Source organism: Hemiscyllium ocellatum, chromosome 3, assembly GCF_020745735.1.
Source record: "Hemiscyllium ocellatum isolate sHemOce1 chromosome 3, sHemOce1.pat.X.cur, whole genome shotgun sequence".
NCBI lineage: Eukaryota > Metazoa > Chordata > Chondrichthyes > Orectolobiformes > Hemiscylliidae > Hemiscyllium > Hemiscyllium ocellatum.
The window spans coordinates 26,627,463-26,646,057 of record NC_083403.1 but is presented as its reverse complement, the minus strand read 5'-3'; the positions used below and the strand labels follow the sequence as shown (position 1 = coordinate 26,646,057).

The 18,595-nt window shown below is 46.1% G+C and overlaps 1 protein-coding gene across 4 annotated transcripts in view; it reads left to right on the top strand.

The window, feature by feature from the left end:
- Positions 1–18,595, top strand: part of daam2 (dishevelled associated activator of morphogenesis 2) — a 312,353-nt gene that overhangs the window by 171,467 nt on the left and 122,291 nt on the right. For all 4 annotated transcript variants that reach the window (XM_060849181.1, XM_060849197.1, XM_060849203.1 and 1 more), the window contains exons 5-6: positions 3,205–3,299; positions 16,494–16,827. In XM_060849181.1, the coding sequence (XP_060705164.1) occupies positions 3,205–3,299; positions 16,494–16,827 (429 nt within the window). The remainder of the gene's footprint in view (positions 1–3,204; positions 3,300–16,493; positions 16,828–18,595) is intronic.

Here is an 18,595-nt window from a genome sequence, read left to right as displayed (position 1 = left end):
GTGTGGGGTTGCATATATTGTCTCAGCTGACCCCTTCTGATCTGACTTGTAATTTAAACTTCTTTCAGAACAGAAGTGGGACATTCAGGCAGTCAAGTCCCTTTCGCCTGTCAATGTGCTCATGTCTGATTTCCTGGAATCACACAAGTGTTATGGCAGAGAAGGAGGCCAGTGGGTCCATCTTTTCCTGCCCCTGTATTTGTCCCTTGGGTCTCTTTGGGATCGTAACCCTAACACCATCGCTTACTCCAAATCCATTGACCTCACCTTTCCCCAGTCTCAACAGCTGGTTTGGGGCCCTACCGATTTCAGTAACGAAGAAATATTTTCTGAAATGCGCCCCCCCACCTCCTCCCCTCCACCACCACCAATTGGTCGCTGTCTAAATTTGAGGTTCTGCCCTATTGCTTTGGAGCCTTCCCACACCAGGGAATGCTTTTCATCTACCTTGTCTCGACTAAATAACAAGCTGCAAATCTGCAACAAAAGCAGAAGACACACCAGCAGGTGTGTAAAAAAAGTGTGTTTAATAATTGATGTCCTTTACCCAGGACAGGCTGAGCAAAGGGTTGCACACTTAATGCCCTCAAACTGCAAAGATCACAGCTGTGGGTGAGCAATGAGTCTCCAGATAAATCATTCCTTTCAAAAAATATCGCTGCTCCATGTTCTCTCAGGAAGGGGACCATGTGCGATTGTTGTTAATCCCCCCTGCTGTTAACATCCAGATGGAGCAAGTCTGCTGCCCTGATTTCCATCCATTACTTCCTACAATTCCTGTTTATCCAACAAACTGGAAAGTTGACTGTTTTCTTCCAGCAACTCACTGCCTTGAACACACATGAAAAGTTCAGTGAAGCCACTGTGCGTGGGGAACCAGTAAATATTCCTTTGCTTATTCCTGTTTCCCATCTTGCATCTATTTTAATCCTCCACAAATCTGCTGTTTTGAGAAACTGCAGCCCACGACATATGAAAAAATCCTGAGCCCACTTCCAGCAGTAGCATTACCTTCTTCACTCAGAGAGTAGTAGGGGTGTGGAACGCACTGCCTGCAACAGTAGTAGACTCGCCGACTTTAAGGGCATTTAAATGGTCATTGGATAGACATATGGAATAGTGTAGGTTAGATGGGCTTTAGATTGGTTTCACAGTTTGGGGCAACATCGAGGCCGAAGGGCTTGTACTGCGCTGTAATGTTCTATTTCTATGTTCTGTGCTCATCCAGTGCTCCTAGTGTAGTATAGACAGTCCATCCAGCCTACCAGCACCAACCCATTTAAAGATTCACCAGAGAAGTCTAAGTGATCTGCATCCCAGTGGGCAGTGCTCAAAGCTGCAATCTCCAGACCCTCTGCGGCACACGGCCGAAGAGGAGAGAGATACAGAATTCCAGAGCTTTTTGAGATCTTTGATGATGGAATGATTAAGATCCGGGATTCTGAAAAGGCCTGATTTCGATGAGAGTTTCTATCCATTCGCAGGAATGGCTGGAGCAGTATTTATTGCCCATCCCTAATTGCCCAGGGGGCTGTGAAATGTCAAACACATTTCTGTGGGTCTGGAGTCACATATAGTCCAGACCAGGTGAGGATGGCAGTTTCCATCCCTGTAGGGGAACAGGTAGGTTTTTTTCCCCTCAAATCACCAATGGTCTGCATGCGTCAGACTCTTAGTTCCAGACTTCCATTGACTTCACTGTCTGCTGTGGTGGGATTCGAACGCAGATTACTGAAATGTAACCTGAGACTAGCGATGATACCACTCGGTCATCACCTCCCCCAAGGTGCAGAGAGTTCGAGGGCTGGATGAAGTAACGGAGACAGGGGAAGGGGATTTGAGATTGGGATTCCTGACTTTGCAATCAGATTTTCTTTCCTGACCCCGCATTGCATCTGGGATTAGTGGCTCATGGCTGAGTTAAACATGACGAGTGTGTTCCACAGGCTGGGGAGGCCCTGAGCACTGAGAGTGGAGGAAGCCTGCTGTTGTAGGTAACGTGGGTCAACCCACACGGCACTTGTGAATGCTTTATAGAATTTATCATGGTCAAGCCTCTGTCCACACTGCAGCTTCATGCAAGGCTCAGTGGCTCAGTGGTTAGACTGTTGCCTCACAGCATCAGGGACCCAGGTTCGATTCCAGCCTCGAGTGACTGTTTGTGTGGAGTTTGCACATTCTCTGTGGGTTTGCTCCAGTTTCCTCCCGTAGGGTGGTTTTGATGGGCTGAATGGCCTACTTCCACACTGTAGGGACTCGATGCATTCAAATCTTTCTGCAGTGAGGCGTAACACTTTCTCTGGGTGTGTTTTACACATCACTGTAGCCTACCTTTCTTGGAGGAGGAGTTGCTCCCCTTATTTTGGTGGCAACTTGCAATGGTGGGGCACATAGCTGTTTGTCATGGAGTCCAGCCTCCCCAGTTATCAGGCCTCATCAGGCCTGGGAAGCAGTGTGTAGACCACTATCAGTGCATTCCAGGACCCCGTCCCAACCCCATCTAACACCAAACTCTCACTGAGGGTACCACATTTTATTTGGCCATTGTCTCTCTGAAGTGCCTTGGGGTACTTTGCTGCATAAAGGTGGCTATACAAATGCAAGCTGTTGCTGCCAACCCCTCTGCTTATTCAAACAGGACTGGGTTTTAAAGCAATACCTTGTGCCTCTCACTTTTTGTGAGATCTTTCAATAAACCCATCAATCAACCAATCCCTCAATCTCTTGGCAGTTTTGGTGTTGCCCACTTCCATGCTGATCCAAGTTAGCTTCCCGTTCCCCCAACACGTCTAATTTAGAATCAAATCTAACTATGTGCTCCCCACGTCCCTTTTTTCTCCCCACCTTTACACCCACTAGCCCTTCCTTTCTGTCCCTCAGCTGTGAACTGTTCTGCACTCCACCTTGGTTGGCAAGGATTTTGGATGTTGTGGTCAGAATCTCTGGCATTTCTTTCCCAGACCCTTCCCTTTTCCTGTTGCTGCTTTGGAAATCCAATGAGAATGCAGTGATTCTTTCCCTGTCTCACTGCAGATCCCTTGCAATGCCCATCCATAAGGGCCTTTCTCCCGTTCACCACAGCAATTGCCAGTGCACTGTTGACCCAGTGTCTACGGCAGTGCTGTGCTGAATTATTTGTGGGCATGGTTTTGGAGGGAGCGTTGTCCGGGACAGACTGCTGAATGAATCTGGTTTCTTTCACAGATGCAGACGGTTTTTGCCTTCGACGAGGAGGAAATGGAGATGAGAAACACGGTTGTCGAAGGCCTTAAGACAGCTCTTAGGACACAACCAATGAGGTACCAGATTGCTGGAGGATGGATCTGTCCATGTTACAGGCAGCTGTTCTCTGATTCGCGGCTCTGTCGGTGTCTTTGTGTTTCTCAGTCTGGGGTTCTCCCTGTTCTGCCTCCCACCCTTGTCTCTACACAAGGAGCTAACATTGCCTTGGAATACTAAGAAAAACATTAACTACCTTTTTGTAAGAATAGAATGGCCATTATTGTGACGTGCACTCAAATGAGTGCAGTGAAAAGTTTGCAATGTCACCGCTTTAGCGCCATCTTAGATACTGGGCACTTTAAGTGTTTGTTCCAGAATTGAAAGAGTAAAAAAGAAAGTTTAGAACAGGAAAACAACATTTTTTTAAAAAGTAGAGGTGGTTCTGCCATAACGTGCGTTTCATTAACGTGAATTTGCTGTAACACAGTTGACAAATTGGGGACACTGTTCATAAAGTGCGACCTTCTAAGATCTGTATGTAACATGATTGCACCACTAATGCTTTAAGTGCACAAGAACACAGCCATGGCATTATAGCAGAACTACCTGTACTTGACTAACTCAAAGTCCACAATAAGAATAAAAGTATCTTTAAGAAGTACTCGAGTTATAGTCCTCTCCACTGTGTCCGTGCCTACCGGGTTTCAGAACACAAGGCCTTGCTGCCTCCATGTGCTGGCCTCCAGCCTGGGCTTGCCTCTGGGATTCACTTCCGGGACTTGTCTCCCAGGCCAGAGCCCACCTTGTGTACCATCCTCTGCACGTTGCGAAGTCTTGTCAATTATTTGGGTTTGACATTGTGTCAGATGAAACAGAGCAGCCAAATTGAGCCCAGGAGTGTCCAAATAGCAACACAATAAATGATCAGATTAACCAGTTCTTGATTGAACAATAGTTACTGTCCAGGAGAGAGAACTCCTCCGCTGTCCTTCGACAGAGCACCAAAGAGTCATTTGAGGAGAGCTACACAAAGGGACATGAGGGACCTATTGCAGTTCTGAGGAAGAGGCACTGATTTCTGTTCACAAAAGCTGCCAGACCTGCTGTGCTTTTCCAGGAATTGCTGTTTTTGTTTGAGTGAAACATCTGTTTCCTCAGTGTGTGGGTCTGGCCTAAGATGCATTGCTTGGAACAGTGGTGAAAACAGTCTGAACAACAGCTTACACTAACATAACAGAACAGCCCAAGTTGGTACACGGTGGAATGATCAAATAACTGTGACATGTAAGGATGTAATGGTCAGATGATCCAAAGTTCAATTGAAGATGTAGCTTAGTGAGAGAAGCTGTTAAACACAGAAGGTGAGGTCAGTTTGTTGTGGGGGAGTGGGGAATGGGGTGGTGTAGGGTGTGAATTTCAGCGAATTGGAGCCTCAGTAAGTGAAAGTAGGACCTTTAGTGGCGAAGCAGTTAGACTCAGGGATGCATAAGAATCCAGAGGCAGAGAACGTACTCTGTGTTTTGGAGCATTGCAGCTCAGTTTAACCCTTCCAAAGGAAACTGGACAAAGACTTGAAGAGGAATTTTCTGTTCCACTGGGAAAGTGTAAGGGTGTGGGACTAACTACACAGCCCTTGTCAAAGAGTGGGCACTGGTGAGAGGGGTTGAACGGCCTCCTCCTGAGCTGCATTTTGCCATTTCCTCGATTTTAACCCAGCAACAATGATGGAGTTGTGACATAGGGGTGTGGGATTTACCGAGTTCCTGGCCTATTGCTGGCTTGGGAGCCTGGAACTAGTGACAGGGAATGGCGAACAGTACGTTGAGGACAGGAACTTGGGCATTGCCTTCCTTTGCACAGAATGCAGTAATGACGGGGGCCACACTGAGGGAGCCTACGAGACAGCAGAATGCTGGGATGGATCGATGCGAGCGCTCGGGATCAAAGAGATCAAGTGGGGGCCTCCGCCGCTGCAGTTTGGCGTGTGCTGTGTTGGACTTTCAGCCTGGAAATTGAGCTGGGTTCAGAACTCTGGGTCACCTTGATCACACTGGAAGGGCTCCTCAGGTCAGGCTTCATTTCCCGTGACAAATGTGCTAACACGGTCACGCTGTGCTTCACTTTGGAGGGCTGCACCATCTGTATTGAGTCGGAGTGCACTGTACTATATGAGAACTTGGAAGGATTCCACCATTAACCCGAGTACCTGACTGCAGCACCGAGAATGTGTCATGTTCCCTCTTGACGTTAAGTGGAAACGAAAGGCAAGAGCAGATTAGCTTTCAGCATTAAAACACTTTGCTGTGTTCAAGTGAAAACCTCACACAGAAATGGAAACAACTTCTTAGTCCTTGTCGCATTCCCGCTGAATTTAATTGAAAATGAACAAACAAAACACTGCTGCTGCCAATTTAGACAGAAGGCAAGGCCAAACCCTGGCGTGGATAATTACATGGGAGAGCCATGGTAATAGGATAACATTGATTCCACATCATGTTGTTTTTAATCTTGCACATTTGAAAGATCCTTGTAGCCACAGGTCCTTCAGGCAAAACACTTAGTCAGGGCTACAGGAAGTGCAGCAATTCCACTTATTTATTGCTTCAGTCACTTCAAAGAGGCTGATTATACAACCAAAGGAAGGGAACATCAGGAGTGAGGGCACTGACTGCTTCAAACCTGCTCCTCATCCTTCTCAGGTGGTCCGTGCCTTCACTTTGTCCAGCCACTTTGACTCAATGCCGTGGAATATCCTGGGAAACCTCTGCTTTCAGAACCTCCGCTGACTCCCAGGCTACATTTGCGGCAGAGAGTTCTAGCACACTTTGCGGGAAGAGGTGTTCCAGGTGGGAAGTAATACTGACGGTCCACCCAGGCTGCTGGGACTCGGAAGGGGCACCCAACTGGAGAGAGTGGAGACTCTGCTCCCTTTCAGATTCCCCCTTGTTTAAAATCCCTAGACAGGAAGAGTTGTGCATGACCTTTCAGGCACTAAGTAAGGCCCCGAGTGTGCAATTAATGCCCCCATCTGAGGCCTTGCTTCCCCACAGTGCTGGGAGTCAGCTACTGACAGGTGCGTCCAACTTGTCAGGTCAGCTCCCCCCCGATGTGGGGGGAACTTGTTCAAAATGGCTAAATACAATATACTTTTATTCATTACAGTTTAGAAGAATTGCTTTATTTTTTATTATTCGCTCGTGGAATGTGGGAACTGCTGGCTGAGACAGCTTTTACTGCTCATTCCTAATTTCCCTTGAGAAGATGTTGGTGAGGTTCCTTCTTGGAATGTTGCAGACCCTTTATACACACGCAAGACACTGAGGAGAGGCTTCTAAAGTTTTGACCCACTGATGGTGAAGGAATGGTGACGTATTTCCAAGTCAGGATGGTGAGCAGCTTGGAGGGGAACTTGCAGGTGGTGATGGTGTTCCCCTGTATCTGCTGCCCTTGTTCTTCTGGATGGTGGTGATCATGGGTCGGAAGGCCTGGTCTGAGAAGACAATCAAACAGGCTGCTTCGTCCAAGCTTCTGAAGTGTTGTTGAAACTGGGCCCATCCGGAGAAATGGGAGTATTCCATCACACTCCACAAGACCATAAGATGGAGAAGCAGCCCAGGGCTTTCAGTCCATCAAGTCCACACCACTATTCGATGTGATTATGTCTGACCTGGTCATCTTGAACTGAACTTTCCTGCCTTTCCCTCCAAAAGCTTTTATTCCCTGACTGATTTGGGCCTTGTAGATGGTGGACAGGCTTGGGGAATTCAGGAGGTGAGTTATTCACTGCAGGATTCCTAGTCTCTGACCTGTTCTTATTGCCACAGTTCTTATGGAACTGGGCCAGTTCAGTTTCTGGTCAATGGTCAGCTTTCAGAATTTTAATAGTGGGAATTCACTGATGGTAATGCCATTGAATGTCAAGGGGCAAAGGCTAGATTATCATTTGTTAGAGGTAGTCCTTGCTTGCTAATCACTAATTTGTAATAGCCCAGACCTAGGTATTGTCCAGGTCTTGCTGTATTTGAACGTGAACTGTTTCAGTATCTGAGGAGTTGCTGAACATTGTGCAATCATCCGTGAATATCTCCACTCTGACCTTATGCTGGAGGGAAGGTCATTGACGAAGCTGCTGAAGATGGTTGAGCCTTAGACACTACCATGAGGAACTCCTGCAGAGAGGTGCAATGACTGGCTTCTAGCAACAACAACCATCTTCCTATGTGTCAGGTATGACTCCAACCAACAGAAAACTCTCCCCCTGATTCTGAGTGACTGCACTTTTGCTTGGACTCCTTGCTTCCCCACTCGGTCAACCGTGGCCTTGATCAGGACAGAGCTCCATTCACTGGCCATGCTACATTGAAAACAGAAATCTGTCTTAGTGTAGCACCTTTCCCATCTTCTTTATTTTCCATCACAGCTAATTGATCCCTTGCTTTGTGAACTGTACCCACTTATGATCGGCAACTCTAAATTCTTTGAGTCAAAATCCCTCAAATGACGACCAAGATAATTCTGTTCCTGACGCTGGTTGAAGGATAACTATGCATGAGAAGGACTGCACTTGTTTTTACTTTGTTGAAGACATCCATTTGGAAGGGCAGAGCCAGCTGCTCAGCACCTGCCTCAACTGTCAGGTGATGATGGGCCACTTCACCCTGAGGTTAGAGCGTCTTAGAACCTCTGCTTTTCCTGTGGTCTCTGAGAGGTAGTCCTTTGTATGGAGGACAAGTGGAGATGTTATCAAAGTCTGACCTCTTTTCGCCCTCAACAGCCCAATCTCTCCTGTTGAGACAAGAGGCTGACACAGACCAGCTAGACCAAGATGTACCTGTGGACCTTCAGTTCAGTGACGGAACTGACAAAAGTCAGATATCAAACCACTGTCACCCTGTGTCTTAAGTTTCAATCTTCAATATAGAATCTTCCACCACAGATGGAGGCCATTCAGCCTAACATTACTAGCCCTTTGAATGGGTTATCCAGTTAGCCACACTCCATTACGCTTTCCCCATAACCTTGCTCAAGTTTGTTCCCCCTTCAGGTGTGTGCCTTTCAGAAGTTACTACTGAATCTGCCAATGGAAATGTTTTGTTTATATATATCCCATCAAAGATTTTGCACTTCTTTATTAATCCTTCACCTCTTCTCCTCCGCACTGAGGGGAATAATCCAGATTCTCTAGCGTCTCCATATAACTGAGGCCCTTCTGGCTCTCCTATCCAATAAACCATTAGCCAATGACAGTAAGATGACCCTGCAGAACGTGTGTTTCATTTGAGCTGGCGAAGTCTGTCAACCATGTGGACAAGTTGCTGCCATTAAACTGCTCTCTGCTTTTCTTGGCAGCCTTTCTTCCTTTTTATTTCACAAAACCCTCCTGCCAGGCTTGTTGGTACATTTCAGATGGTAATCCCCTGCCCCTCAAGGGCGGTGCTGGGTTACATGGCCCATGTTCAACCGATTAGTGCTGCACTATTGACTGTTGACATTCAGGGCTGGAGGGAGGGAGGGAGAGAGTTGCCTGGCCACCTGAGGTAAAGTATAATGGAGGTTTGTGGCGGCCACAGCACTTTAATTAGGTGACAAACTCTGCGCAAGAATGCGCAGTGTTCCTTTTTGACTGGGCACCCTTCCAGAGCTGAGCATGCACATTTCCAACCTACAATTTGCAACCCGATTTAGAATTGCTTTCGGTCGCCTGTCAGTTTGAGAGGGAGAAAAAAAGACCAAGGGCCACCAGCCAGATTAATTTCTCACATTGTCCAAAAATTATTTATTGGATTTCTACATCCATTCTTCAACGTGGCACAAGTCAGAAAGGCTTGTTTCATGCATTGACTTTCTCCTCCTCACTGCCTTGCCATGAAACACATCATTATTGACTGAGAGTCTGTGAACTGTTCTCAGTCTGCTGCCAGTGCTGTTAGTTTAGTGTTACACTAATAGTTGTGTCAGGCTGAACTGGGCACTGGAATGTCTCTGTTCCTGATTCTGCCATTCTTTCTGTGGTCAAGAAGCCATGGCTCCTTCCCATTGCCAGGGACACCACCCCACCCCAACCCCCAATTTCCCCCCTCCCCCCCACTTCACCCAACCTGATCCCATCCCCCAGCAAAGGGACAAACAACCTGTAGGCCCGGTCATGACTGAGGGATAATATCCGCCCGGATTATCTCCTGTTCTATGTTGACATTTACCACACAAGAAATCAGAGCAGCCCTTTAGCCCATTGAGATCACTCCATCATTCAATCAGATTGTGGCTAATCATTTACCTCAATACTATTTTCCTTCACTCTCCCCGTATCTCTTGATGCTTTTAATGTGGTTTATCAAACTCGGTCTTGAAGACACTCGACAACTGAACCACCATGGCCCTAAGGGCCAGAGGGTTCCAAAGATTCATCACCATCTGGGTGAAGTAGTTCTGGAGCTCTACTTCCCCTAGTTTGGGGAATCTCCTTCCTGCATTGACCTTGTAAGATATTTGCACTATGAGTGAGATTACCATTCTACAGTACTGTTTAGAATTCTTCTAAATTCCAGAGATTATTGGCACACACTATTTAATCTTTTCTCGTATGACAAACACCCAAGAATTTGTTCTGGTGAATTGTTGCTGCACTTCCTTTATGACAAGTATATCTTTCCATAGGTAAGGGAGCAAAGCGATACAAGGGGGCGTTGGCCTAGCGTATTATCACTCCAGTATTAATCCAGACAACTCAGCTAATGTTCTAGGGATCTGGGTTCAAATCTTTGCCATGGCAAATGGTGGAATTTAAATTCAGTAAAATATTTGAAATTAAGAATCTAATGATGACTGTGAAAAGCCCCATCTGGTTTGCCAATGCCTTTGAAGGAAGGAAATCTGCCATCTTTGCCTGGTCTGGCCTACATGTGACTCCAGACCCACAGCAATGTGGTTTTCTCTTAACTGCCACGGGGCAATAAATGCTGGTCTAGCCAGAGATACCCACATCCTGTGAGTAAGTGAAAAAAGTGCAGCAGCCATGGCTTTCACCACTTCTTACACAGTTCCACCATAACCTCCTTGTTCTTGTGATCAATGCATCGACTAGTAAACATCCGTTATAAACACATGTTGAACATGCGTTTCATTTTATAAATCCATGTTAACTCTGTCTAATCCTACTAGACTTATCTCAGCGTGCTTTAGTTTGTCTTTCCTGCAAACTGTGTATTAGTTCTTTAAACATCAGCCGTCATCTTTCCACAACCAAACATTTTAATGTTGTTTCCCAATCTACCATAGCCTATTTACATCTCATATCTTTCTAGTTTCCTTTGGTTAAATTTAGGACACCACGTTCTGATTGAATCACCTCACTTTAAAAATTACATAGATTTCTATCAAATTATTATGGTCACTCTTTCCTAAAATGACTTGGGATTTAACAACCCTCTGGGCAATTAGGAGTGGGCAACAGATACTGGCCCGGCAAGTGACACCCAAAGAGTGTCATCAACTCATGGAATAAAATGTGAGGACTGCAGATGCTGGAGATCAGAGTCGAATGTGTGGTGCTGGAAAAGCACAGCAGGTCAGGCAGCATCTGAGGAGCAGAAGAATCAACATTTCGGGCATGAGCTCTTTATCAGGAATTCCTGATTCGCCTGCTCCTTGGATGCTACCTGACCTGCTCTGCTTTTCCAGCACCACACACTTGACATAGAATCATGGGGTCCTCTAACATGGAAACAGGCCCTTCGGCCCAACTCATCCATGTTGCCATTATGGTACAAATGAATAGAGAGCCATACCACACATGGCTAGATTCAGGTTTTACTGTCCTGGGAGAACACATCTCCCTGTCTGAGTCACCGAGCCTTGCAATTCTCTTGAGAATTTCTGAGAATCATTCAGCTCAATTGGCTTGTGTTAGAGTTCATGAAACCGCAGCCCAGGAAGAATTGGTATTTTCAAGAAAAAAAAGGAAATTCATGTGTTAATTATCCGGCAATGCATTCTCAATGAATTCAATATCTGGGGTAGATGTGTCTGAAAGTACTGAGAATAGCTATAAGCACCACCCACTTTGCTGATGTCATTTAGACTTGTGAGTAGAACATCTCCAGATCTTGAGGATTGGTCCCTACTTCCAGGTCTCTAGATATTTTGTAATCAACCTTTTTGAAGATGTTCCTACAGTCCTCTGGAGCAAATGGGACTTGAACGCAGACATCCTGGTCTCGAGGTAGGGACATCTCAAGAGCCCTTTTGAAGGTTCTGTCACAAAGTCTGTAATCTGTAAGTAGTTGTTAATAAACGATACTTAGTTAGCTACCAGAGAGTCTTCTGGTTAGACTAGGCAGTGTTTTCTTTTTAACCTTGCCATACTAGACCAGACAGAACAGGTGGTGCGTGTATGGAATGAGCTGCCAGAGTACATAGTAGAGGCTAGTACAATTACAACATTTAAAAGGCATCTTGATGGATATATGAAGAGGAAGGGTTTAGAGGGATTTGGGCCAAATACTGTCAAATGGGACGAGATTAGGTTTGGTTATCTGGTCAGCATGGACGAGTTGGATGGAAAGGTCTGTTCCCATGCTGTACATCTCTATGATTCTGTTGCCCTGTAGCTTCTCACCCTTAATGAGGATGGTACTGCAGTCTTCAAGCTGAGCCACAGTTCAGGCTGACCCACTTGTACAACAATATCTTGTGTCAGCGAGGCTTCCACCACACAAGGATCCTAGCCTTGGTGCTCTGGATCTGACTCTTCATGCCATTCAGCTACCTCAGTCCTGTCCACATGGACACAGCCCCATGCCTTCTCATTAAAGTGAAGAATTACTGTGGAGATTAAGTGTGATTAATCAAAATAAAATTAGTTCAGCTACATAGCACTGTGGAATTCGAAGCCTGTGGTCTACAAAATGTCACAATACTTTAACAAACTCACAGCAACAAGCCACACCCAGTACTTTAGAGACAATGGGATCATTTGTGATTTCTAAATAGGGTGATGACGAATCAGCACTGGTTTGAACATTTCTTCAAAAGTTTATTTCCATTTCAGTCAATGAATATTCACCAGTGACATTACGTTTCCCGTGCCCTCTCATTTCACTGTGTTGCATTTTTCGCCTTCAGTGTATTTTCCTCTCACACTCCTGTACAATCTGCTTCGTCTAGCCTCCTGTATCTGTTTATTTCCCCCTCCCCATCATCTCATACCAAAAAAGCCTCCGTTCCGAAAGAGTTATGCTCAATAATTTGATGCCCAATAATTTTAGAGATAGGAATCTGTGCATTTGCCTCTGAATTTATTTTCCCTTTGGATTTTTCAGCTTTTTTTCTCTCTGATCAACAAATGCTGACTTGCTAGTGCACGCAGGGAAAGTGGCTTAGATACAAGCTGTGATAAGTACTTAACAAATACAGCATTAAATCGTGATTTGGAGATGCTGATGTTGGACTGGGGTGTACAAAGTTAAAAATCACACAACATCAGGTTATAGTCCAACAGGTTTAATTGGAAGCACTAGCTTTTGGAGCGTCGCTCCTTCATCAGATGAAGGAGCAGCACTCCGAAAGCTAGTGCTTCCAATTAAACCTGTTGGACCTGGTGTGTGATTTTTAGCATTAAATCAAGTATAAACCTGTGCAGACTAGGGCACTGTGCTTTAAGGCCTGTCTATGTGATAGAACTCATTCACACCTATAGTGCCTCTCAGAGACCCCTCCCCATCTCAAACTCCCTTTTCTTGTACATTCAGGTGTACTGACTGCTGTTCTGTCAGTGTCTGAGAGCAAATGTTCCCCTCCACCTCACTAACCATCCTGACTCGGAAACATATTGCTGTTCCCTCAATGTTCGTTGGCTCAAATTCCTGGAATTCCCTTTCTCACAGTGTTGAGGGCCGGCACATGGACTGTAGCAGTCCAAGAAAGCAGCTCAGCATCACTTCCTCAAGGGCAATTAGGGATGGGAATAAATGTTGGCATGCAACATCCACATCTCATGAATTATTGTTTTCAAAAAGAAATGAATGCATCTTATTCTTTGCTTTTTGGAATGATTCGTGGGCTGGGAAACTTGGACCGCTTCCTCCTCTTTCAGCAGTACCTAAGACTTCCATCAGCAAATAAAAAGCAAAATCACAAGTGTTTTATTTGATGTTTCTGGCTCACGGCTGTCACTTTAAATTCAATCATAATTGTTAACTATTAATTGTTTGAAGTAATAGGATACGGAGATGTGACAGGAAGGAGAAAAACCTGAGAAGGCAAGTGGCCGGGAGCGGGGGATAATGGGGAACCCTCTTTAGTTAGATTTCTTAACGCTGCCTATGGCTCATTTCCTCTTTGGGTTGTGTTGCCATGAGGTGGCACGGTGACTCAGTGGTTAGCACTGCTTCCTCACAGCACCAGGGACCTGGGTTTGGTTCCAGCCTCAGCTGACTGTCTGTGCAGAGGTTGCACATTCTCCCCATGTCTGCATGGGTTCCCTCCGAGTGCTCCAGTTTCCTCCCACAGTCCAAAAATGCGCAAGTCAGGTGGATTGGTCATGCTAAATGACCCGTGGTCTCCAGGAATTTGTAGGCTAGGTGGATTACCAATGGGGTAGGGGGTGAGATGTTCATCAGAAGGTCAGTTTGGGCTGAATGGTCTGTTTCCACTCTGTAGAGCTTCTATGAATCATTGTAGGATCTGACTGGGAGGTTTATTTATTTGGGTGTTGCTAGCATTTATTGGCCATTCCGATTTGCCCATTGTTAAGAGTCAGCCACTTTGCTGTGGGTCTGGTCTCAGATTATAGACCAGACTGAGTAAGGAGGACAGATTTCCTTCCTTGAAGGACTTTAGTGAACCAGGCTGGTTTTCACAACTATTGATTCCGATTGCATGGTTGTCATGAGTCTGTTTGCTTGCTCTCACCTCCGAGTTCAAATATCACCATCTGCAATACTAGGATTTGAACCCATGTGCTCATAACATTAGCAGGGCGCTCTGGATTACTAGGCCAGAGACATTACCAATATTCCATGGCCACCACCTTACCAAATCTAACAGTAGAAGGGAGCAGAATTAGCATTGTAGTTATGCTAACTTAACTGTGTCATTTTTTTAAAGGATAGACTCACCTTCATAGAACAACTTTCTCGTACACAAGATATTCTAAGCGGAAGGCCAAAGTAGTTCTGAAGTGATGCTCATTGTTGTGATGTAGGTGGTGCTGATACTCTTCAGCTCCTCTATGACTGAGCCATTAACAGGACTGTCTTACAACCTGACTTGCAAGAAAAACAGAGATTTCATTTGAAGGAGGACATAATATTGCTTTACCATGTTTCCCCCCAGGAACAGGAAGATGGTCAGGGTGAGGGAGGGAAAGGGTTGGGGATGTTGTTGTGGGGGGAGGGGGGAAGGGGAGGTGGGATGATGGGAGAGGAAGGAAGGACTCTGTTTCCTGCAAGCGGGGACAGACTATTCCTCTTCGGGAAGGGCCACATCGAACTCACTATGAGGCTCACTAGCGGTTAATGTGTGCCAAGCTCATAGTTAGGATTTTCTTTCACCACTACTTACAGTAAAACATACATGGAATCTATCTGATCCTGAGGGTAGGACTCTGTCCTGTTTAATTTTTGATGCTTTGGGGGCTGGTCTTACCTTTGATTCTGCCTGCTTGAGTGAGTGCCAGTTTGTGCTGAGCGGACAATGAAGAGAAAAATGCCAAAGCAGAAACATTTAATTCTTTGGCAATGGAGACGAACCAACCAGTACATGTATCCCACCAGTCTCCGGCTTCGTTCCCTCTTCTTCCCAAACATCCTGAAGGATTTTGGCAATTCAGCCAATGTCTAAAGATAAACCAGATTTGAGCGAGTGTGGAATTACGGTTGAAAAGGTCAATACCTCGCCAGGTTGAAGATGCCTTCCTTTAATTCCAGTTCTGCCACATTCAGAATTGATCCCTTGAGGTCTGGGTCGCAAACAGCAACACCTTGTTGGCACAGAGACAGTTGGCAGCACATTGCATTGGCAGGTAGGGGCGGGTTGCCTATGGCTGATTTCCCCTTTGGTTTGTGTTGTTTTGAGGTTGCACAGTGGCTCAGTGGTTAGCATTGCTACCTCACAGCACTGGGGAGCTGGGTTCAATTCCAGCCTTGGGCGACTGTCTGTGTGGAGTTTGCACATTCTCCCCGTGCCTGTGTGGGTTTCCTCGGGTGCTCTGGTTTCCTCCCACAATCTGAAGGTGTGCAGGTTAGATGTGCATGCTAACTTATCCAGGGATTTGTAGACTAGGTGGATTACCTATGGGAAATGGGGTAGTGGGGTGAGATGCTTGTCAGAAGGTCAGTGTGGACTCAATGGGCCAAATGTTTCCACACTGTAGCGCTTCTATGAATCATTGCAGGATCTGGCTGAGAGGTATCTTTTGTTTGTTCATTTGGGTGTTGCCAGCATTTATTGGCCATTCTGGAGGTTGGGAGGGGAAAGGAAGTGTCAACCCGTCTGCCATTTTGGTTTATTTCGGAAATGGCACGACCTCCAGCAATGTTTCTTGCCCCTGTTTGCTGTATTTCTCTGGTGTCAGGTACGTCAAAAGCTTCAGGGGCTGTTGGGGAACCTTAGGCCGGCCTGTGTCAGGGGATCCTCAAAGGCAAGGCAGTCAAACAATAGGAAAGAATTTCTGCTGACCTGCAGAGCCAAAAACCTCAATCGACTGCTCAACCATCAGTGTCCCACCATCTCCTTTCCAACTGAGCGCTATATCTTTGAACCTAATCTTTCGTTGGGCCCACTTCTTATTTCGAGCCTGTGTGCATATGTGTTATTTCTTCTCACGTGCTCACTAATAAATTTGCACATTTAATAAGGCATGAGAATCTACTATTTTAAAAAAATTTATTTGGTTTGAAGAAGGGGAGGGGTGGTGGTGGTGGTGGGGTCTTTCGTGGTTAATCTTGCTGGGGCAGGTGGATAAAGTGGGTGGAGAGGATTCATTCATTCCAGCACAGCTCGGAGCAAGATAATATCCTGTCTGGAATCAGCCAAGTTCGGGGAACTTCACCCAAGGACAAGGAGGTAAGGAATGATGGGCTGAGGATGGACATTGTTATCTCTGGAGTACAACAGTCAACTGCTGGTTGTCTTTAGTATAGTTTGTGCCCGAGAAAGGGCGTCTTGTTGCTGCTGCCCCAGCGATACCCCAGCAACAAAGGTGGAGGGGGTTGGGGGAGATGGAGGGAAAACCGAACGGTGTGTTAACCTTGCGGCTCTTTGACCCACAGGTTTGTGATGCGGTTCATCGAACTGGACGGGCTTACGTGCCTGTTGAACTTCCTCCGCAGCATGGACTATGACACGTCAGAGAGCCGCATTCACACATCCGTTATAGGGTGCATCAAGGCTCTGATGAACAATTCCCAAGGCCGGGCCCACGTGCTGGCTCACCCGGAGAGCATCAACATCATTTCCCACAGCCTCAGGACAGAGAACATCAAGACCAAGATCGCAGTGCTGGAGATCCTGGGTGCGGTTTGTCTGGTCCCTGGAGGCCACAAGAAAGTACTGCAAGCAATGTTGCACTATCAGGTTTACGCAGCAGAGAGGACTCGCTTCCAGGTAAGGCAGGGCTTCCTGAAGGACAGGAAGTTCAACCAATTGCATTCAGCGTGGCTCAGTGATTAGCACTGCTACCTCACAGCGCCAGGGACATGGGTTCAGTTCTAGCCTCGGGTGACTGTCAGTGTGGAGTTTGCACATTCTCCCCACATGTGTGTGGATTCCCTCCGGTTTCCTTCCTCGGTATGCAGGTTAGGTGGATTGCCCATGCTAAATTGCCCATAGTGTTCATGAATGTGTAGGTTAGCCATGGGAAATGCAAGCAGGGATTGTGTGTGTGTGTGTGTGTGTGTGTGTGTGTGTGTGTGTGGTGGGGGGGGTGGTGGGGTTTGAATCTGGGTGAGCATGTGGCTCCAGTCCATGTGCTGGAGGAAAATACAATGGAGCTACTCACATCATAGGCATGAATATACTTATTTATAAAATCCCCCCAAGTTGGTAGAAGAAGCTTTCTGCCTGACTGATAATTCCTTTGACATCACTGTCTCATGATAATTAACAAACGGTTTGGCCAAGTTGTCAGGACTTCTGCCTCTGTAGCAGAGTGTCAACAGTTCAAGCTTCACTGTACTTTAATAATGAATAGCGTTGCTTCTGCTTTCTAATGAGATATTGAACCGAAGTCCTGTCTATGTATCCCAGTCGGTCAGGAGGACAGCGAGGCACTTCCCAAGGCACGTTTTGGAGAGTTTACATAGAGCATAGAACAGTACAACACAGTCCAGGCCCTTCAGCCCTCGATAGTGTGCTGATTTTCTATCCTACTCTAAGGTCAGACTAACCTACATACCCTTCATTTTACTATCATCCAATAGTCACTTAAGAACTAGGAGCAGGAGTAGGCTGTTCCGCCCTTCGAGCCTGCTCCACCACTCAATAAGATCATGGCTAATTTTTCATGGATTCAGCTCCACTTACCTGCGTTTTCACCATATCCCTTAATTCCTTTATTTTTCAAAAAGTATCTACCTTAGCTTTAACAGGGATTACTGAAGTAGCGTCAATAATTTCTTTGGACAAGGAATTCCACAGATGAACAACCCTCTGCGTGAAGACGTTCTTTCTCAGTTCAGTTCTAAACCTGCTCCCTCTAATCTTGAGGGCGTGCCCTCTTGTCCTAGTCTCACCTGCCAGTGGAAGCATCTCCTCTACTTCTATTTTATCGATTCCCTTCATAATTATATATGGTTCTACAAGATCCCCCCCTCCTCATTATTCTGAATTCCAATGAATATAATTCCAATCTAGGCAGAAGTGAGGACTGCAGATGCTGGAGATTAGAGTTGAGAGTGTGGTGCTGGTAAAGCACAGCAGGTCAGGCAGCTTCCGAGGAGCAGGAGAACCAATGTTTCGGGGGCAAAAGCCCTTCATTCTTGATGGAGGGCCTTTGCCCAAAATGTGCATTTGCTTGCTCCTCGGATGCTGCCTGACCTGCTGTGCTTTTCCAGCACCATAATCCCAATCTACTCAGCCTCCCCTCACAGGCTAACCCCCTCAACTCCGGAATCAACTTCATGAACCTCCTCTGCACCCCCTCCAGTACCAGTACATCCTTTCTTAAGTAAGGAGACTAAATCTCCTGCCATCTCTTTAATACTCCAGTTCTAGCTTTACCAGCACCTTCTACAGCTATAACATTACCTCTCTGCTATTAAACTCAACCCCCTTAGCAATGAAGGACAAAATTATTTGCTTTCTTAATCACTTGTTGTACCTGTAGACCAACCTTCTGTGATTCATGCACAAGGACACTCAGGTCCCTCTGCAA